At 56.0% G+C, this 18,379-nt stretch overlaps 1 protein-coding gene across 2 annotated transcripts in view; it reads right to left on the bottom strand.

The window, feature by feature from the left end:
• The window catches only part of NOTCH1 (notch receptor 1), a 34,810-nt gene extending 24,750 nt beyond the window's left edge, over positions 1-10,060 (bottom strand). For both annotated transcript variants that reach the window (XM_015878847.1, XM_015878848.1), the window contains exons 1-2: positions 9,796-10,060; positions 8,335-8,416 (exon numbers count right to left, since the gene is read on the bottom strand). In XM_015878847.1, the coding sequence (XP_015734333.1) occupies positions 8,335-8,416; positions 9,796-9,853 (140 nt within the window). In that variant the 5' untranslated portion in view covers positions 9,854-10,060. The remainder of the gene's footprint in view (positions 1-8,334; positions 8,417-9,795) is intronic.
• Positions 10,061-18,379: the final 8,319 nt, after the last annotated feature.

Below are 18,379 nucleotides of genomic sequence, written 5' to 3'. Positions count from 1 at the left end.
ACAGAGGTGAGTGTCAGCAAAGGACAGGGCGGGTGCTTCAGCACCAAAACACCTCCGAAGGGCCATTAGAAAGTGGCTTCAAAGTGCCCAGGCTACAAATACCAATGCCTCTCTCTGCACTGAGCAGCACCTGAAAATCATCCCTTCCCTTCAGCTGTTGCAAAAAGGAACAGCCCCACACCCCCCAGCTCTGAGCTGCTGCACCATCCCCGAGCTCACCGCTGTATCCCGGCACAACAACCGCATTGCACAGACCCACAAGTCCCCGGTGCAATTTGCAAGCAAAGAGCGACGCAGAAAGACCCAGCCGAGGTCAGACAGCAGATCCCAGGGGACAGCCTGGGAATGGGAACGGCGGCTCCAAATTCCCAAACTCCCAGCACTGAGCCCAGGCCAAACACAGCTCTGCTGGGTGCAGGCACGTGCCCTTGTTGTGTCTGCTGCACATCCTCAACAGCAGCATCATGCTGCAATGGGGCTCTGAGAAAGCTTTGCAGAGCATCTAACTGAATGGTGGGAATAGGGGAGAGCTGGGTGGGCTGCACATCCCAGCACCCCACGAGCAGAGCTGCAGGGCAGCACCCAGCCCCATCACCCCTCTGCTCATCCATTCACAGCATGGATTTCCCCAGTCTGCCAGCAACAGGTTGTGTCCCTGCACAGCAATGCAGGCACTGAAAGCATCCCATCCCAAGGCAGATGTTCCTGTGACCTCTCACCCCTGCTCAATTCAGGAGCTTTGCTGCTTTCCTTTCTGCACTAAGCTGCCATCTGCCACCAGCAGCACAGCTGACAGCCAGGCAGCCCAGCACAGCTCACGCACTGCTTTGTTCTGATTCAGGACACCACAGCCCTGCAGGAACCCATCCATCCCCATGGGACCGGGGGGTGTTTAAAGGTGCTGGGCTCATGGGGACCGTCCCCATATAACACCTTCCTCATCTGCTGGCAGCACAAGTGGCCGGTTTGCCTCCCCCAAGGCAACAGCACCGTGGGAAAGCTGAGGAGGGAAGGCTCAGGCCTTTACTTCAGCCCCATCTTGGGGTGAGTGAGTTAATGGAGCTGGGGCTGAGCATACGCTGCCAGGATGGGAACAGCTCCAGGGAAGGACCAGCAAAGCTGCAGCAAGCAGAGATGGCTCCGTGTCACAAAGCACAGCCACTGCCTGCATGGTGCACTGGGTACCCATGGAAGATCCCACTTTTGGGTCCCACTTTTGGCACAACCAAACAGATGCCTTCTCCATTAGGCAGCACAGAATGAACCAAGTGGCCCATGGGTCAAACAGATCTCACTCATTTACGAGGCGCCGGCCAAGGGAACAAGAAACAACCAGCAGGAGTCACTTTTCCAGTTGTGCCAGTGGCTTCTCTTGGCACAGCCTGCAAGCAACAGCGCAGCTCCCAGCGTCACACCCCACTCCTATGGCACGTTCATTGCCCATAGGGAACCCTGTGCCACAGCGAGGAGGGACAGGGTCTCAGTGTGGTGCTGGCTATAGGGGCTGGCAGTGCCCACCCGAGACCTGCATCATGCAGCATGGATCCTGGCACCTACCAAGGCTGCATTGCTCTGCTGTGCTCCCAGCCCTGCCTGCTCCTCCTCCCCACGTGGGACGCGATGCAGCCCAACACCCCAAACCAGCGCCAGGCGGAACCGGTGGTTTCTGTGCAAAGTCCCATCCTGGTCTCATGTTATTAAGCACACCGGGACACTGGCCTGGGAAAGAAAACAGTTTCACATAGGGAGGGTGGTTGGCAAAGCAACAGGTTCCTTCGAGTGACATCAGGTTAATAAAGCGAGAGTAGATCTACCGTCTCGTTTAATTAAAAAAAAGCATGCTGCAATCCCAGCACTTTGATGTGTTTTTTTGGGTTCCATTTGGGTTTTGACCCAGCCCAAGCCATCTAATTGAGATTTTAAGACCTGGACTTTCATCTGGAGAGAAACACATGGGATTCCCAAAGCTGGATGTGTTCGTGGACTGAGCGGTGCTGCAGCCATTGGTCCTATGACCAACACTGAGCAGAGAGCAAAACCATGGCTCTGCTCCTTCAGCAGGCGTCAGTCAGGACAGTTTGGGAATGGAAGTTCCCATTGTAATGAAAAACAATATAATCCCATTAGTAAGCAGAGTGGCTGGGCTATTCACCATGGTGGTAAGCAGCTACCTGGGAAGGAGCTGCTTTTCTATGGAGCTTCATTCACAATGAACATGAAAGATGGCTAAGGAAGAGACCAAGACAAAACTCACTCCATTCCCACCCTCAACAATGGGCACCCAAGGTTTTTTTTTTTCCCCCTCAGCTGATGCTTTTTATATCCTCTGCTGGTGTAAATCCACACAGCCCCATTGTTTGTGGGGCTGGGCTGCCCTAGCAGGGCACAGGGCTCTGCTCATCACGGTCACTCTTAGTGGGCACATCCAGCTCCTTCTCATTTATCACACAACCCCTAAAGCTGGAAGAGCCTTCTCAGATCCCCAAGCCCACCCCACTGTGCCCACTGACACATCCCTCGGTGCCACATCACCTTCAGGGATGGTGACCCCACCACCCCCATGTGTAGCTATACCAGCACTGCCCACTCTTGGAGCAATGACAAAAGAACTCTATAGCTTTTTTTTTTTCCACCCCAAACCAGGTTTTGGTTAAACACTGCTCTCCCTGATCCCCATATATGGAGAACTCCCCCAGGAACACACGCGGGCCTTTCTATCTCGCTCTCCTAATCCTGAAAATAAAACCTGAGATTAGGATCTGAGCAGCTACCAAGAGTTTAAACAACCTATATTTAGCTCGGATATTTATAAATAGGAGGAGAGGGGCGTTTCGTGGAGCCCCTACAGCACAAAACTCACTGAAAGCCAAAGCCACAGCGCTATAGCAGACGGGGAGGGGGATGAACAGACAGCCACAGGTCCAACCCCCCCAGCTAAAGCAAAGCAGAGCTCTGTAAATCAGTCACCAGCAACAAACCCCCCTGGATGCGATGCCCCATAGGCTTGAAGGACCCCAAGCATGATGACAGGTCCCCAAGGCCGGCACTGAGCTCAGCCAGGCAGGCTGGGATGGTGCTGCCCCGACACCTTGCCCAGCAGAAATCCCTGTGTCAACATGCAGCCCCATGGAGTGGTGCAGACAATGGGGCCGGCACTGCCCTCCGCCCGGCGCCTGCATTCCTGCCCCGCATCCCCTAGAAACCCCTTTTCACAGGGAGCAGCAGGCCCTGTGAAAGGGCCGTCTGTCGCCCTGCCTTTTGACTCCAGGGCCTGTGTCTAACATTTTAATAGGGGCTGGGGGCTGGGGAAGGCCCCCCCCTTACTCACAGGCCGCCCCACACTGGGTCACTCTCCCAGCTGCCCCATAGCCGGCATGCAGGGCTCTGCAGACTGATGGGCGCGAGCTGGAGCTGCATTCCTCCACCCACCCGAGGGCAGCGACCCGATGCTCCAGCTGCTACTGAAACCTTTGGAAAAGCCTTATTTTTCCTTGCTCCCTCTGTGCAAGGATGCACAGCACGGTGGGAGCGCTGCAGCGGTGCGGATTCACACACACGTGGGTAATAACCACCTTAAAATAAATCATCACACCTTCAGAAAGGTGCAACCCCTGAGCAGCCATACGGCCCTTGGGGTCCCCAAGGGACACCCCATTGGCAAAGGGACATGGGACAGAGCAGCTGGAAGAGTTAAGAGTGCCAAAGCCTTCCTTTGCTGCCTTGGGAATGGCTGTAGGTGGGCACAGAGCATCCCATGGGGCACAGAGCATCCCACAACATGCAGAGCCAAGGAGGAAAGCAAGGCTCAGCCCTGCAGCCCCAGCCTGGTTGCCCTGCTGGCTCCCGCCAAGCCCAAGGCAGGGGGTGCCCCACTCAGCACAGCAGTGGCTCCCAGCCCACCATCCCCTGGCTGCTCGCCCACAGCCCGCCCCGTCCGTGAAATAAGGGTGACGTTATGGCATCATTACAACTTAATAAATCCATTTCCCATATAAATACCATTAATTTCAGATCTCGGGGAAGGGAATGAGGGTGAAAACTTGTTAAAAGAAAACGACCCGCGTGCAAATAAATGTTTGCGACTTGACTGAGCGTGAAAGTTTCCCATTAAAATTCAACTCCGCTCCCTTAGCTGGAAATGCATGAGGGCCCAATAACCACAGCCTAAACTTTAACTGGCTTTTCCAATATTAACTCCAGTCTGCTGTGGGGGAAGGGGAAGAGGTGATGGGTGAAAGCCTTGGAGCAGATGTCACCAGGTGCCAACGCTCACTGTCCTGGGGCTTGAGCTGCTGCAAAGACTTCCCAACATCACAATGTCTGCTCCTAGAAGCCTCAGTGCAAGAGAGCATTCTTGCTGCTAAGCCCACATGCTGCTCAGCAGTGCCTCTGGTCAATACAAAGTGCAGCAGCTTTGCCCCAGACCAAAGCATGAGCTCAGCCCTGGCTGTGTGAGGACCCAAAGCAGTGCCCAAACCCATTGAGGAGGCAGGACTCAAGCAGAAACCCTCTGCACGGACTTCCATGGCACATCCCATGTCTCTCCCACTCCAATACACAGTATGAAACCTCAATGTCTGGAGCTATATTAGCCACAGAGAACTCTCCATCCGGTGCTTACCAGCTCCTGGTAACTGCACCTCGAGGCTACTCCCTCATTAAATCCACTGATGCTCTATAAATTTCACATTCCACTCGTGTACAGCACTCAGGACACCTACAAACACGAGCAAAACGAGGGTCACCACACCTCCAGGCCTGGAAAGAGCGAGTTGATTTCCAAACAATGTTATTTTAAACCTTGCTAACTGCCCTTAATTGGGGAACAGCTTGGCTGTATGGTCATAGATACGTGTCAGCTACATGCTGCATACAATAAACCATCAGCACCCTGGAGGTGGGACCTGGGCTGGAACTAATGGGTCCTGCAGGGAACAACCATACGGAATGCAGGGAATTGCAGCCAGCACAGAGACTCCAGACCAACACAAAGTTTGTCACAAGCAGAAATCAGCAAACTACTCAGACCACAAAGCGAGTTACGGGGTTGGCGACACCACCTGAGTCAGCGATAACCACAGAGATGCCATAGAGAGATGCAGGCAGATCCTTCTAGAAGAGCCAAAACACAGCCGTCCCAGCAATGAGCTTCCTCAGTTAGAAGTGCAGCAGGTGATGCTCCGTGCTCCAGTCTCCCCTCTTACCCATTCCCAGGCTGCAGAGAGCTCTCCCCATGGCTGAATCACCTCTCCTCTGCTGCTCTCAGGGCTTCCTCTGCCTGATTGTTCAGCACTCCACCCTCTTCCTCTCCAACACGGAGACGGCGGGTTTTATTTTCTTGCTTATTATTTCATGGAAATAACGTCGGGTTTTAAAGCACACGAAAGAGAAAAAAAAAAACAACACAAAAACCCCAATGAAAAAAAAACCAACCCCAAAGCAGAAGGAAACTTCCGCCCTTTGCAGTGAGATAACAATGACTGAGCAGTCAGTGACTCGGAGGGCACAGCGTGCTGCGGGGTTTGCATCACTCCTCAGCCTTCCTGCGTGGTTGCAGTGAGGGTTCAGAGCTCAGTAAGTCATCTCTTGCTGCTGTGGTCCTCTCTGAGTGCTTCTCTTGCTGCACTCAGTGTGCCCAGCACAATCTCTGCCAGCAGAAGCAGCTCTCTGGCAAACCCATTTTTCTCCTTTTCCAGTGCAAGCAACTTACTTACTCTTACTCTCTTACTTACTCTTACTCTCTTACTCTTTTCCTCCGCAGTTTTGCTCCTCTGAACAGCAGTGCTGACCCAGACCCTCTGCTGACTTGAACAGGGCAATGCTTGCAGGATAAAGCAAGTGGGAAGTGATGCTGCAGGGGCAGGGCTGGAAAGGCAGCCCCCTCCCATGCCAACTGCTTCTACCTGCTGCAGCAAGGGAGGCCCTGGGAACGACACTCATGTGGCACAGCAGCCTAAAATCAGCCCCATTCATTGTGGGGATGCCGGGCAGAGACAGTGATCCAGCAGTGTAATTAGTAGTTACCGCTATAAATGTGGATGATTTCGTTTTGGAATCCCTTCTCATTTTGTCTGGGAAAACGTCTCAGTCAGAGGAGAGTGCAACCGTGCCAAGCAGCACCACAAAACCACGCTGGGAGCACTGTGGCTGCCAAGCCCATCCCCAAGGCCAGACCCCTGGAGGCTGTGGGTCTGTGCCAATGCTATGTGTGGGGTGAGGCACCCCAAAACTGCACCACTGCTCTGCCAAGGGGGGGAAGGCAGCTCTAAGGGGCTCAGGCACAGCCCTGCAGTGCTCAAATCAGTGGGAGCCCCACATCCCAGCCAGGACAAGCAAGATAAGGCACTGGGAGCTGCACACCCCACACCACTGGGAAATAATAAAGGCTTAGAGTGCTCCTCACTGCACACTGGTGGTTTCCTTTCCATAACAGGGCTGATAATGGGGGTGTGCAGTTATCAGAGCCGGCTCTGCCCCGCGCAGCCACTCGAGCAGCGTCCCGCTCGGCCGCGATTCATTTCACTCTGCTTTCTAATTGGATTTGTGGGGACGGCACAATGGGGCTTTATGGATGGAGTCAGTGAAGTGCCAGGCCGAGCAGAGAGGTGGCCAGCAGCCAGCACAGGGCATTGCATGCCGGCGCCAGGGGCAGTGCCAGCCTTCCTGCAGTGCTATCTGCGCCGCTGGCTTCGCTTTGTTTGAGGAGCTTGGAAGCGGAGCTCCTGGTGAAGAGATACTCAAACAAGTGGAAAAGAGCACTTTGCAGGCTGCTGCTGGGCACCTGGGAAAGCTGCACCTTGCCCAGCGTCCTTAATATCCCCCCCATCCAACCCCTCAGCTTACTGCAAAATGAGCTCACATAGACTTGCAAAGCTGGTGCCCGCAGCCAGGCTGTTCATAGTTCCCAGTGATAGAATTCCCCAAAGTTAACTTTATCTCCTGTAAACCCAGCAACCCGAGCTACTCTGGAGGCTTCACCCCCAAAACGGAGCTCGCACGCATCAGACCTAATTAGATTCCATCACCATCTGCACATGAAATGTAAATCAGGAGTTGCAGAGACTTAAGGGGGGGGGGGGAAGAAAAAAAAAGAAGGAAAGAATGACCACAAGGAAAAGGAGGGGTGTAAGGTTGGGGAGGGGGCGGAGGGTTGGGCATTCTGGGAAGCCATACATGATTAGTCACACAGCATTAATCTGCCTCCCTTAACAATAGCTGCCGAATTTCGACCGAATCCCAGCTGTCGTTCTTTGAATGAAAGAAAACAAGATTTAGAGCGTCACGCGTTGGTAAGGGCTTCTGTGCAGAAAAAAAAGTGGCGTGCATTCATTAGTGGCTCACAAAGGGACCCAGCCTTTGTCCATTAAATTGCTCATGTGCCTGATTGATTTGCTGATTTATTTTCACCAAAGGCTTTGGGGGGCTCCGTTTGGAGGAGGGGGGTGGGGGCTGCCCAGGCGCTGCGGGCAGAGTAACGGTACCCAGAGGCACAGAAAAGCAGCAGGCATTGTCAAGGAGAAGTGCCATTCAACAGGTCGGGGTTGGAAATGCCTTTGGGTTCCTCCGCCGAGAACTTCCTATTGGGAAACTTGGGGTGGGTGGGAACGTCTCCCAGCCCGCTCTCAGCTCAACCCGTGTTTAACAGGCAAAGGGGAAATCTGGCCGGAAAGCAGAGCCTTGCCCATTCAGATTTCTTTTATGGAATAGTTTTAAAAAGGGAACTGCACTCTTATTCATTTCTCTGGGTTATTGTTCCCTGGGAGCCCAGACTGAATCGGCCATCGCTGCGGTGGGTCGGGTGGTCCTTCAAAGGGACCCAAGGCTTTACACATCCGCTTCCCCACCATCAGCCTTGAGAACACCCCATGCCAGGAGTGGGCACGGATGGCAGCGTGGCACTGCCCCACAGACAGACACCCACACAACACAGCCACCCTTGGATGCTTATGGGAGATGCCCTGGATACTGCAGCACCAGCTGCCAGGGAATGAAGGACAACGCAATGGGGCCAGGAAGGGGGGGGGGGGTTGGAAGATAGACAGACAGCCCTCCCACCCCCCGTTGTCCCTCCCTCCTGCTCCATCAGTGGGGCACTCTGATGGGTTAACACCAGCCAAACGTGGCCCTCTGCCCATGTTTTTCCACCCAGCCAGGAACAAAGCCTGATCCTGCCAAACCCGCGGCGACTCCTACACCGGAGCAGGTTATTCTTGCCACTCAAGGAAAGAAAACGCATTTCGCCCTATTAAATCCAAAGCCTTCAAAGCAAAGTCAACAGGCACGTCAATGCTTCGGCTGAGGGAGATGGAAATCCTTCTGCTCCTCCATACTTACTGGCACACCTCCGTCCCATTGAGGAAAGTTTCACACTTGCCCCCGTTGAGGCAGGATTCAGCCAGTTGTGTACACCGCACACCTGTGAATAGAAGGAGAGCATCAGGCACAGCACAGAGCCCGGGGGTCTGCACCCCACTGCAGGGATGGCCTCACAGGGACCACGTTAATGGGCAGGACTACACTGCCCCAAGAGGAAAGGGGCGACCTAAAGTTAACCTGGGGTGGTCCTGGGGGTGGGCTCTGCCTGTTAAAGCAGGAGGGTGGATGGGGAGAAGCTCCGGGTCGGGTATTTGAGTGACAAATAGCACTTGGGAAAAACCATCTGCCTGCAGGGCCCGTGGGTCGCCACGAGCTCAGTCCCGAAATGAGTCGCTCGGCACAACTTGCTATGAGTAAAGGTTTCATTGTCTGGCCCTCGGAGCCGGATTCTGCTCAGTTACTACAGCAACTCGCTGAAAAGTACTAGAATCGCTTCCGATTTCCACCCCGCTTCACTCTTCCCCTTCTTCTGCCGCTCTCGGTGCAGTCAAAGCAGTTTCACACTGAGTGAACGCAGCGTCGCAACCCAAACCCCACCTCCCCCCGACGGCAGCGGAGCGTCCCCATCAGCCCCGGCGGACGGGCCGCGTTCTGCCCCTACAAACAGCGTCCCGAGAGGCTCCAGCTCTACTCGGTCCGTCGGGGCGGCTCCACTGCCCACCTCCCCCCTCCGGCCCCGACGGCAGCTCCGCACGTTGCGGCCCCGCACACGGATCCGCCCCGGGGCCGATGCCGGGGAGGAGGTGGAGGGAGGGAAGGGGGGGGGGGGGGGGGGAGGGGGGGGGGGGAGTTAAGGAAGGGGGGCCGAGGGGCACCCGGTTGACTTTCAAGAAACAGGAAACCGAGAAAAAATTTGCAAAACGGTCAAAAAACTCTCGCGGAACAACAACACGAGAGCGGCCAATGCGTGAGACTCCGTGGAGCCGAACCCCGTCCCGAGCTCCGGGACACACACAGCACTCGGGGCCGAGCACAGGGACACCCCCGCAGTGCTCAGTACCGAGCTCCGAGACCCCTCACAACCCTCAGAACCGAACACCGCGACCCCCACCGCCCTTAACACCGAGTTCTGGGCACCCCCGACGGCCGGTACCGCGACCCCGAGCGGTACCGGTAGCTCTGCCCGCCCGCAGCCCCGACGGCTCCGCTCCCCGCGGAATCCCCGCTGCACCGATCCCGGTTCCCCCCCGTCGGTTCCGGCCGCCCGGGCCCCGCGGTGCCGAACTCCAAAGTTCCGTCCCCGTTTCTCAGCCCGCTCCGCTCCCCCCGCTGCACTCCCGAGTTCCGGACCCTCCCGGCGGCTCCACGCTCCGCTTCCCTCGGACCCCCCGCCGCCTCCGATGGAAGCACCGCCTCGCCCCGCCGCTCCGAGCCGAGCTGCCGGCAAACTTCGTGCCGGAGCCGGGCCGGGGCCCTCACCTCGCGTCGGAGCGGGCAGCAGGGCCAGCAGGAGCCCGGTGGCCAAGAGCCGTTTCATCCCTCTGTGTTCCCACCGCTCACAGCCGCATAGATCCGGAGGCCGCCGGCCGAACCGGCTCGAACCGAGCGGAACCGAACGGAACCGGAGCCGTGCGGCGCGAGCCGGGAGCCCCGAACACACCGCGCCCCAAACGCCGAGAGAAACGACTCCGAGCGCCGGCGCCTCCCGCGGCCGCTCAGCCCCCGCGGGCCGGGCCGGGCCGGGCGGAGGGCGGAGGGGGGGCGGGACGGAGCGGGGCGGGACGGCGAGGAGCGGAGCGGGATGGGACGGAGCGGGACGCCCCTCCCTGCACGGCGTGGGGGGCAGCGCTGGGAGCCCACCCTGAGCCCACCCTCCCCACGGCCACAAAGCAGCTCCGGACGCTGCAGTGCGGTCGTCCCCGCGGCTCCGGTGCGGTCCCGGATAGTTCTGTATACACATCCATGGCTCCTTGCAGCTCCGAGCGCTGCTTTGCAGCCCCTGGGTAGTCCCGGTGCAGCTCTGACACACTTATGGAGCCCCTCCGTGTACCCCTCACAATCAGCCCTGGACCCGCTATACAGCCCCTCCGTGTAACTCCTGTATAGACCCCAAACAGCTTCGGGCTCTCCAAGCAGCCCCAGACACCCTAGTGCAGCGACCATGTAGCTCCCCCCATGCAGTCCCTGCATACCCCCGGTGCAACCCATCCCCTCAGTCCCAGTAGAGCCCCCCACCCCTGTGCAGCCCCATCCCAGGCCCTTACACAACTCCCTACAGCTCTGGTTCAGCCCCCCCTGCCCAGTGGGTCGCAGCTGCTGCTCAGGACCCCAACTGGGGTGAGATTCCCCCCAACACAGTGCACCACACCACTGACCCAGTGCAGGGGTGCTGCTGTGTTGCCCTGTGAGCTCCTGCACTCAGGGCAGAGCCCAGCCCATGTGCTGCAGCAGCAAACAAACAAACAAATGCACGAGGGGAGACGAGCAGCCAACCCTGCCATGCAGCCCTATGAGCTCCGGTCTGTGTGCAGGTCCCATTGCCCCCACCTCCAGCATCCAACACTGCCCTGGATCCTTCAGGATGGGAGTATGGGCACGTCCCACCCAAAACCCAATTGCGTTCTGGGCCTGGGGGCAGCCCCCTGTGCTGCCAGCACTGCTCCCCCCCACGGGGTCACCCCATGCAGTGTGCATGATTCCCATCGCATCTCAGCAGTGGCAGCAAATTGGAACCAGGCTTTGACTTGAGCAACCAGAATCGAGGCTTGAAACTCCTGTTTGTGTGTGGGGATGTGTGGGACGCCAAGTACTAGAAGAAGAAGAAGCAGAGGGGTCGGTGCTGGGCTGATGGTGAGGTGCTGTCCCACCTGTGCCCCCCCTCTCTCCTCCCCTATTGAAGGGCACCCCCACGCCAGCACTGTGTTCATCCCAGCCCATGCCATGGTGTTATCCCACTGCTTCCTGCTGTAAATTATTTCCAGAGCAAGTGTGAAACGATTAAACAAACCGAAGGGCAGAGTCTGCTCATTAGATCAAAGCCACAAGCCCTGCAGCGTTCCCTCGTTCTGCTCCTTCCCCTTCTTCCCACATGAGAACAGGCCGGGCTCTGGGGTGCCCACTGGGGGCTGTGGGGGGGTGTGTGGGGCCATGGGGGCTGGGTGATGATGCTGGGAGCTGTGTAGGACTTCAGAGCGTCCCAGGGCCACGCATTTTGCTTTGCTGCACTGCTGCAGGACGGGGGCAGGGTAAGCAGATGCCAAACAGTGCAGGAATTTGCTGTAGTGCCCACCTGCACAGACCTTTTGCACCTTTGGGAAGTGGGTGCCCCCATCTCACCCCCTGCAGTGGCTGTGCAGTGGGATGCAGCCCTTACCCCTGCTCTAGCCAAGCGATATCTCTGTGCCAACAGACTGTGCCAATTCCATTGGTGATGTGAAGTGGCCCCTGGAGGTTCCACCACCCTTTGGTGATGGGGATCTGTGCCCTGCTCCCCCATCTCACCCCTTTCTCCCTCCTGCTGCACTAACCTTGCTTTGCCCGGGCTTGTTCTCCTCACACAGAACCTCTCACTGTGCTGTGCTTCATTCCTTACATATACAGAAATGCCCACGGGCAGGTGGCCACTGTGGTCCCCACTGTGCCATGTGCCAAACTGGGAACAGTGGGGAGGTGGCACTGGCCTCTGTGCATGGATGGAGTGGCAGCACCGGGTGCCTTGGGGTGATGGCACAGGACAGGACCCAACCCAGGCCATCATCCCAAGCTGCCCAGTGCAGACCCAGAGCATTCAGACCCAGTCTGAATACATGCAGTTTTGTGGCCCTGGTGCCTTTCTGTGCCAGCTCCAGCTGCACCCTGAGCCATCTCTGTGCTGCCCCATTGCCAACCCACCGCTCCTGCAGGGACTCCTGCAGCAGAGAGGAAAGAAGGATGAAGGAAGGAGGCAGAACCCCACACACCTATTTTTGCACTGGGAGGTGGATGTGACATCAACCCAGAGCAAGTCTCAGTTGGAGCAGTTTTAGGGGTTAAATGCAACAGGGGGGTTTCAGTGCCTTTTAAAACCAACGTTCATAAAAGCCTTTAATAGAAACCTTGGCTCTCATCCATGTGATTAGTGATGTAAAAAAAAAATAACCCGAAACCTCCGCACATGTTTCAAAGTTTTAATAAGTCCAAATTAAACGAGCGAAACTCTGGGAAGATTCTTTTCTTCTTCTTTTTTTTTATGTTACTGCAAGCTAAGAAAATTACATCCACAGAGCAAAAACGGCGTGCAAACACCAACAGGTAACGCACATCTGTACATCATTTTCATGTCTCCAGGGGCTGGAAAAAACAAACCCCGAGCGAGAGCAGCCTTTCTTATATATATATATATATATATTTTGCCTTGACAGCTCAGGGAGAGAAAAAAAAACTATTGCCAAAAAGCAGAGTTAGAGAAGCTGGGCTGGCGTGGGAAAGTTGGTTTAGTGAGAAATGTGCCCGGGGCTATTTAAATAAAAACAGGCGTTTTTTTTAATGGCAAATGCCTGTTAAACACAACCAACACGCTGCCGACTGCCCCGTAAGAGGTGTGAGGGATCCTCCGTGGTGCTTGGATCTCTTTATTGTCACTGTGGATGTATTTGCTTCTGTGCTCAATGTAGAGCACATGGAGGGGGGGTGGCAGAAGGGGCCCTGCACTGTGCAGGGGTTGGGGAGCTCTGCTGTCCTTGGGGACAAGGAGAGCAATGTTAGGAATGAGGTGTGAATGGAAGTGGGTACATCGACCCTCAGTGCTGGAAGAGAAAGATGCCGGTTGTAGGGATGGTGATGTGTAAAACCCAAGCTGCCCCACAGTGGGATTATGCTGAAGTTCCCTGGGGATCTGGAGAAAGGAGGGTTTGCAAGAATGGGATAAAGCCCGATCTGGTTGGTTTTGTGTTGCTTTTTTTCCCCCTCAAAAAGCTGTGTGAAGGAGCTGGAACGGGCAGTGCTGCAGCTGCACCAGCATAGTGTCCTCAGGGGCCCAGTGGTGGCATGGGGCACATGCAGGGGGACCACCAGGACCACTGCCATTGCAGTGCTGCTCCATTGTATCTCTGTGTGCAACGTGGGCACAGGAACAGTCCCTGCAGGATTAATGACAGGCAAGGAGATGTCCCAGAGCAGCAGACCTCCCCGCACTGAGTGTACCCTGGTAAAAGGTGCTGCCGAGCTATTGCGCTGTAAAATCCGTGCTGTGTTTGGAATGAAATGCCTTTATGGGCCGGGAGGGAGGGCAGGTGTTGTGCACGAGCCTCAGCCCAGCCCTGGCCTCCTGTCCCCAGCACTGCTCTTATCCACCTCCATAAAACAACTGAAACATTCTCTGTTGTGTAAACAGAGGCAGATTGGAAGAGGGTTTGTGGAGCTGTGATGACAGTGTGCCCAGTGCCCGGCTCCACAGTGCCACCTCTGAAACACTCTTGCATCCCTCCCTCATGCATCTCACCCTTCTGCTAAAGCAAACCTTAGTGCTGTACATCTACAGTGCCTGCCTCCATGCAGGAGCCAGGATTGGGCCTTCCATGATATTTGCCTTCAATAAAATATTTGCCTTCAATAAATGCATTCCTCACAGCAGTGAAAGCCTGAATGCAGCTCTGTGCACACATGCCTGGACATGAACCCAGTGCGATGCTCCTGGACCACCACGTGCCACGCTGGCATCACCCCAATAGCTTCCAACACCCTCTTTGTCCTTCCAGGTAGAAATGGGAAGATGTCAAGGTTTCGTTTTGCAGAGCGGCTGCAAAGCAGTTCATTTCCCCTTAAAACATGGATGGGAATGACCACATATCCCTTATGCTGCCACTACACCAGGCACTGGGCATTGCTGCATGCAGCACGGCCACACGTGTGCTGGGCCACCGCCGGGGAACGCTTCCCACCCAGCTCTGACCTTGAGCACAAACACCTCCTGGACAAGGGCCAAGCACAATAGCCAGTTCCTTCTACTCCCTTCCTTCCCAGGCAGCCACACTATCACAGGGCTCTGCTGGACACCAAAGCCCTGCACACAGGGATGGGTGCCATGAGGACGCAGCCCTATGATGCTGCTTCCACCCACCTCCACACTGGGTGCCCATCTGCTGGTGCCACGGAGCTCATGGTGCTGCAGCCAGAGCTGAAGGGTTTGGAGGGGCCCCAGGGCCCTCTGCCACCATATGGGCAACCGTAGATGAGTGATTTATATCCTGGGAAATCGTTGTGGATTTACAAGAGGATTAGGATGAAAAATAAAGAAAGCAAGAAAAACCTAAAACCTCTTTGCTCACTCAGCAGCCATGGGGCAGGATGGAGTCATCGCAGAGGAAAGCACACAGACACAACTGAGTACACTCAGTGCTGTGCCCTCCTGCCACCCCCCGTCCCCCACCCCCCTGCGCCCTTTGCCACTGCCCCATGCTCTCAAATTTGAGGTCCCTGTTCCACTCATGGGGCTTCTCCCTGTCCCCACAGCCAGGACAGTCCCCTGTGGCAGTGGCACAGGCCCTGCTGTGTGCTGCACCCCTGGGCACAGGCTGGGCAGACAGCAGCTGGGAACAGCCAGCACAGAGGTGTGAAACCTCCCCAGCACCAGCAAGCTGCGGATCAAAGCCGTTCCCATGCAGCGGCTCTTCCCAGAGCAGTGACTCACAGCCTGGAGGAAACGCCTGTCCTGCAGGGCTGAAACTCGGGGACTTTAAGAGGGGGACACTGCTGGCACCCCCTGCCCCTCCAGCACAACATCCACCCCATGAACGGCTGAGCTGCTCTCCAAGATGCTTGTGGACTTTGGAGCGTGCCAGCCGTGCCCATGCGCCATGCAGGGCTGCAGGGTGATGTGTGCATGTGCACACGTCTGGCCTCAGTGCAGTGCAAGATGGGAGAGCAGCTCGTTGTCACCCCCCTCTGCTCCTCAACATGCTGTGTGTGCACAGGGGAAAGTGTCTCTGCCTTCCCACTGGGAGAGAATGCCTCCTCTCCCATGGATGTCCAGCAGCAAATATACATCAAAGCCCGTCTGATGGCAGCGAGTAAACAGGAAGGGAGAGAAAGACAAACAGGGCTACTTGCAGCTGACGGGGAGAAAAACAACTCACTTTCCAGGCTGCAACCCTGGGGAGAAACGAAACAAATGAGCCCAATGAGCCATATGAGCCAAATGAGCCAAAAGGGCTTGGGAACGCCTCACCAAATTCTGCTGGGGCTGTTGTGGGCTGGCCTCCTGGTGTGTCTCCCACTGCCTGGGTGTGCTGGTGTGTTGCCCCAACACCTTGCAAACACCAATGGAGAAGGATGGAGGCATAGTGGGGTTTTGCTGTGGAGCACAGCTCAGATCATCTCCTTGCCCAGCACTACTGAGGTGCCCTGCAGGAGGTTGGTTCCCAGGGCAGGGGTGCACCAGGGTCTGGTTAATAGGATTAGGGGCTCCTCACCCGGTCATCCCATCCTAATCCCACCAGGAGGGGAAAAGTCAGCCCGGGACAAAAGGCAGCAGCCTCCTGCGTCAGGCTGTGCCTGCTGACCCCTGTGCAGGCGGCGGGGATGGGGCAGCAGTTGCAGAGCGTGCGGGTGGTCAGAGCCAGCACTGAGCTCCTCGTGTGCACTGCAGCTCTGAGGCTGCGTGCCTGCAGGATACCGGGCATTGAGCACAGCGCTGGCACCGCTGTGCTGGGTGTCAGCAGGATGAGGTGATTCCCCGCCTCACAGCAGCTGCTGTCCTGCAAAGTTCCTGTTTTGCAGTGAAATCTCCAGCTCCACGCATGGAAAAAAACAAGTGAGAGTGGAGCAGGTGCCTGGCAAACGAAGCGCAGAGCAGAGCTGGTTTGCATTCACCAAATGGTGAAAAAGAGCACAAAATGAAACAAACCCTGAAATGAAGGGGCTGGGAGGGAGTCAAAACCTCTGCCTTAGAGCTGGAGCCAGACACAAGAGCTGGGAAGATGAAAAGGCAGCCTTCTCTGGGCAGGGATGACCCCATATGCCCCCCAGCCACAGGGCATCACTGCCACCCATTGCACTGGAGCACATTGGTGTGATGGAGTAGAGGGACTGTGGTGTCACCCCAACCACCAGGGCTTGGTTTGAGCTCACGCAGCCTCACTTTGCTGAGCGGGGATGTTTTCAAACCTGTTACTGGAGGGAGGAGGTTTTGCTAACGGAAATATGCAACTGACTGTAAATAATGGCTTTTATCTTCAGAAGTACCGTGAAGCGTGCGGGCGGCGGATGGGGCAGGTGATGTGGAGGGGTTGGGTTACAGCTCCTGTCCCCATCACCCTGGGATGGGTTCATGCACCGAGCAGTGGGAGGTTTGGTGTGCAGGTTCCATTGCTGGGATCATGCATGAGAGCACAAGTTCAAACAACAACAGCAACAACAAAAAAGCACCTGGGAAAAGGAGACCTGTTAAATAGAACCCGTTAATAACGAAATAATTGTTCCTCTGCATGTGATTCAGACGGCTGCCTAATTGTTAATTACCCCAATCTGAGAACAACAGGTAATAAGCAGAGCTGGCTCTCTCTGCCCACTACTTGCTGCTGGTGGTGCTGGAGCTGCGGCGTGTCCCAGCAGGTTGGAATGGAGCAGGGCTCTGCAAAGGAGAGCTGTGCCATTGGAATCCCAGCACTACCTTCTTCAGGAGACGCTCTCAGTCTGTTCAATTGCTCTTTGCCTGTTGCTCTTTGCCTACGAGCTCACACACACCTGCATTCAGCCACCAACCAGGCACCCCCCAGCACACCCTTATGGTTTTTAGGGCCAGGAAATGCTGCTGGGTTCCTTTCTCTTGCAGCAATCCGGCGCCAGTGAAGCTGATGCTGTTCCCCACGTGCGCAGGCCAGCAGCCAGCAAAGCTCACTGCAGGATGCAGAGCTGATAGCAGCCCTGGGGAAGGTGACACTTTTTGCCCCTTAGCAGCCAGAGGGATCTGGGGGCTCAGGCCTTGTCCCTGGCTTTGCTATATCATCCAAGCACAGACGGGGGTGTATCATTTTCTGAGTAGAGCTGCACACCTCCATGCTTTGCTTTAGGGAAGCTCCCATGCCCAAGGCCCATCCCTTCTGCTTCTATCCTTTTCTATCCTATTCTGTTCTTTCCCATCCCAGTGTGGTGCAAGGACCATGAGCAGCTGCTCCTTGCAGCCCTGGCGCTGGGCACGTCCCACTGCCAGCAACGTGCTGGGGAGTGAGGGATGCTCTGCTCGTCCCCGGCTTCCTGCACGCAAAAAATAGCAGCATAGGAAGCCCTGTGCTGCAGCCCCGTGTTATTGTAGATTGAGTGTATTTATAGTGTCAATGGCCCCATAACACTCTGCCCTTCTGGCTCTCACCTGCGCTTTGGGGAGGAAATATTTTCCCCCTCCCATGCACTCGGTTCACAGCTTTCCCACCAGTGAAGCCTCGTGCTTCCCACCAGCACCAAGTCACTGGGGGCTCAGTGGTGGGAGCCGTGTGCCCGTGCCCTGCCACAGGGCATTGGGACAACCCAACAACCACCCCCCCAATGCCATTCCAGGGCTGCAATGCCCATCCCTGAGGCTGCACAATGCCCACGAGCCCTTGGGCAGTGCTGGCACAAACCACCTCCCACCACACAGACAGCAGTTTATTTTTCTAAGCAAATCACTAAAGAGGTTAAATAGACATTTTCCATTCAGGTCCCCAAAGCAGCGATAGCCCGGAGCCTAAAAATAAATCCCTTTCGATTGTGCCCGGTCCAGAATTAGATTGCCTTTGGACCAAGGCCTTGTTCCACCCCATCCCACGCTGAGATCTTTCTCTGCACTCCACATATGGGACAGGCTGTTCCCGTGTCCCCCACACTGCCCCCAACCCCACATTACTGCATGCCAAGGGACCCTGCATGTCCTCCCCTCTGCTGCCAGAGCTGCAACCTCTGTTAAATCTCAGTGAAATAACTCATTCGAAGGGAAGGGGGGAAAAAAAACTGCCCCAGACCCTGTAAAACTGAAATTGTAGTTCTCAGGGGATGCAAGGTCTGAAATATTCCCACAACCTTTGCATAATGCATTGCTCATGTCAGACCT

The sequence above is a fragment of the Coturnix japonica genome, chromosome 17, assembly GCF_001577835.2.
Source record: "Coturnix japonica isolate 7356 chromosome 17, Coturnix japonica 2.1, whole genome shotgun sequence".
NCBI classification, from domain to species: Eukaryota; Metazoa; Chordata; class Aves; order Galliformes; family Phasianidae; genus Coturnix; species Coturnix japonica.
This window is presented reverse-complemented; position numbering and strand designations above follow the sequence as displayed.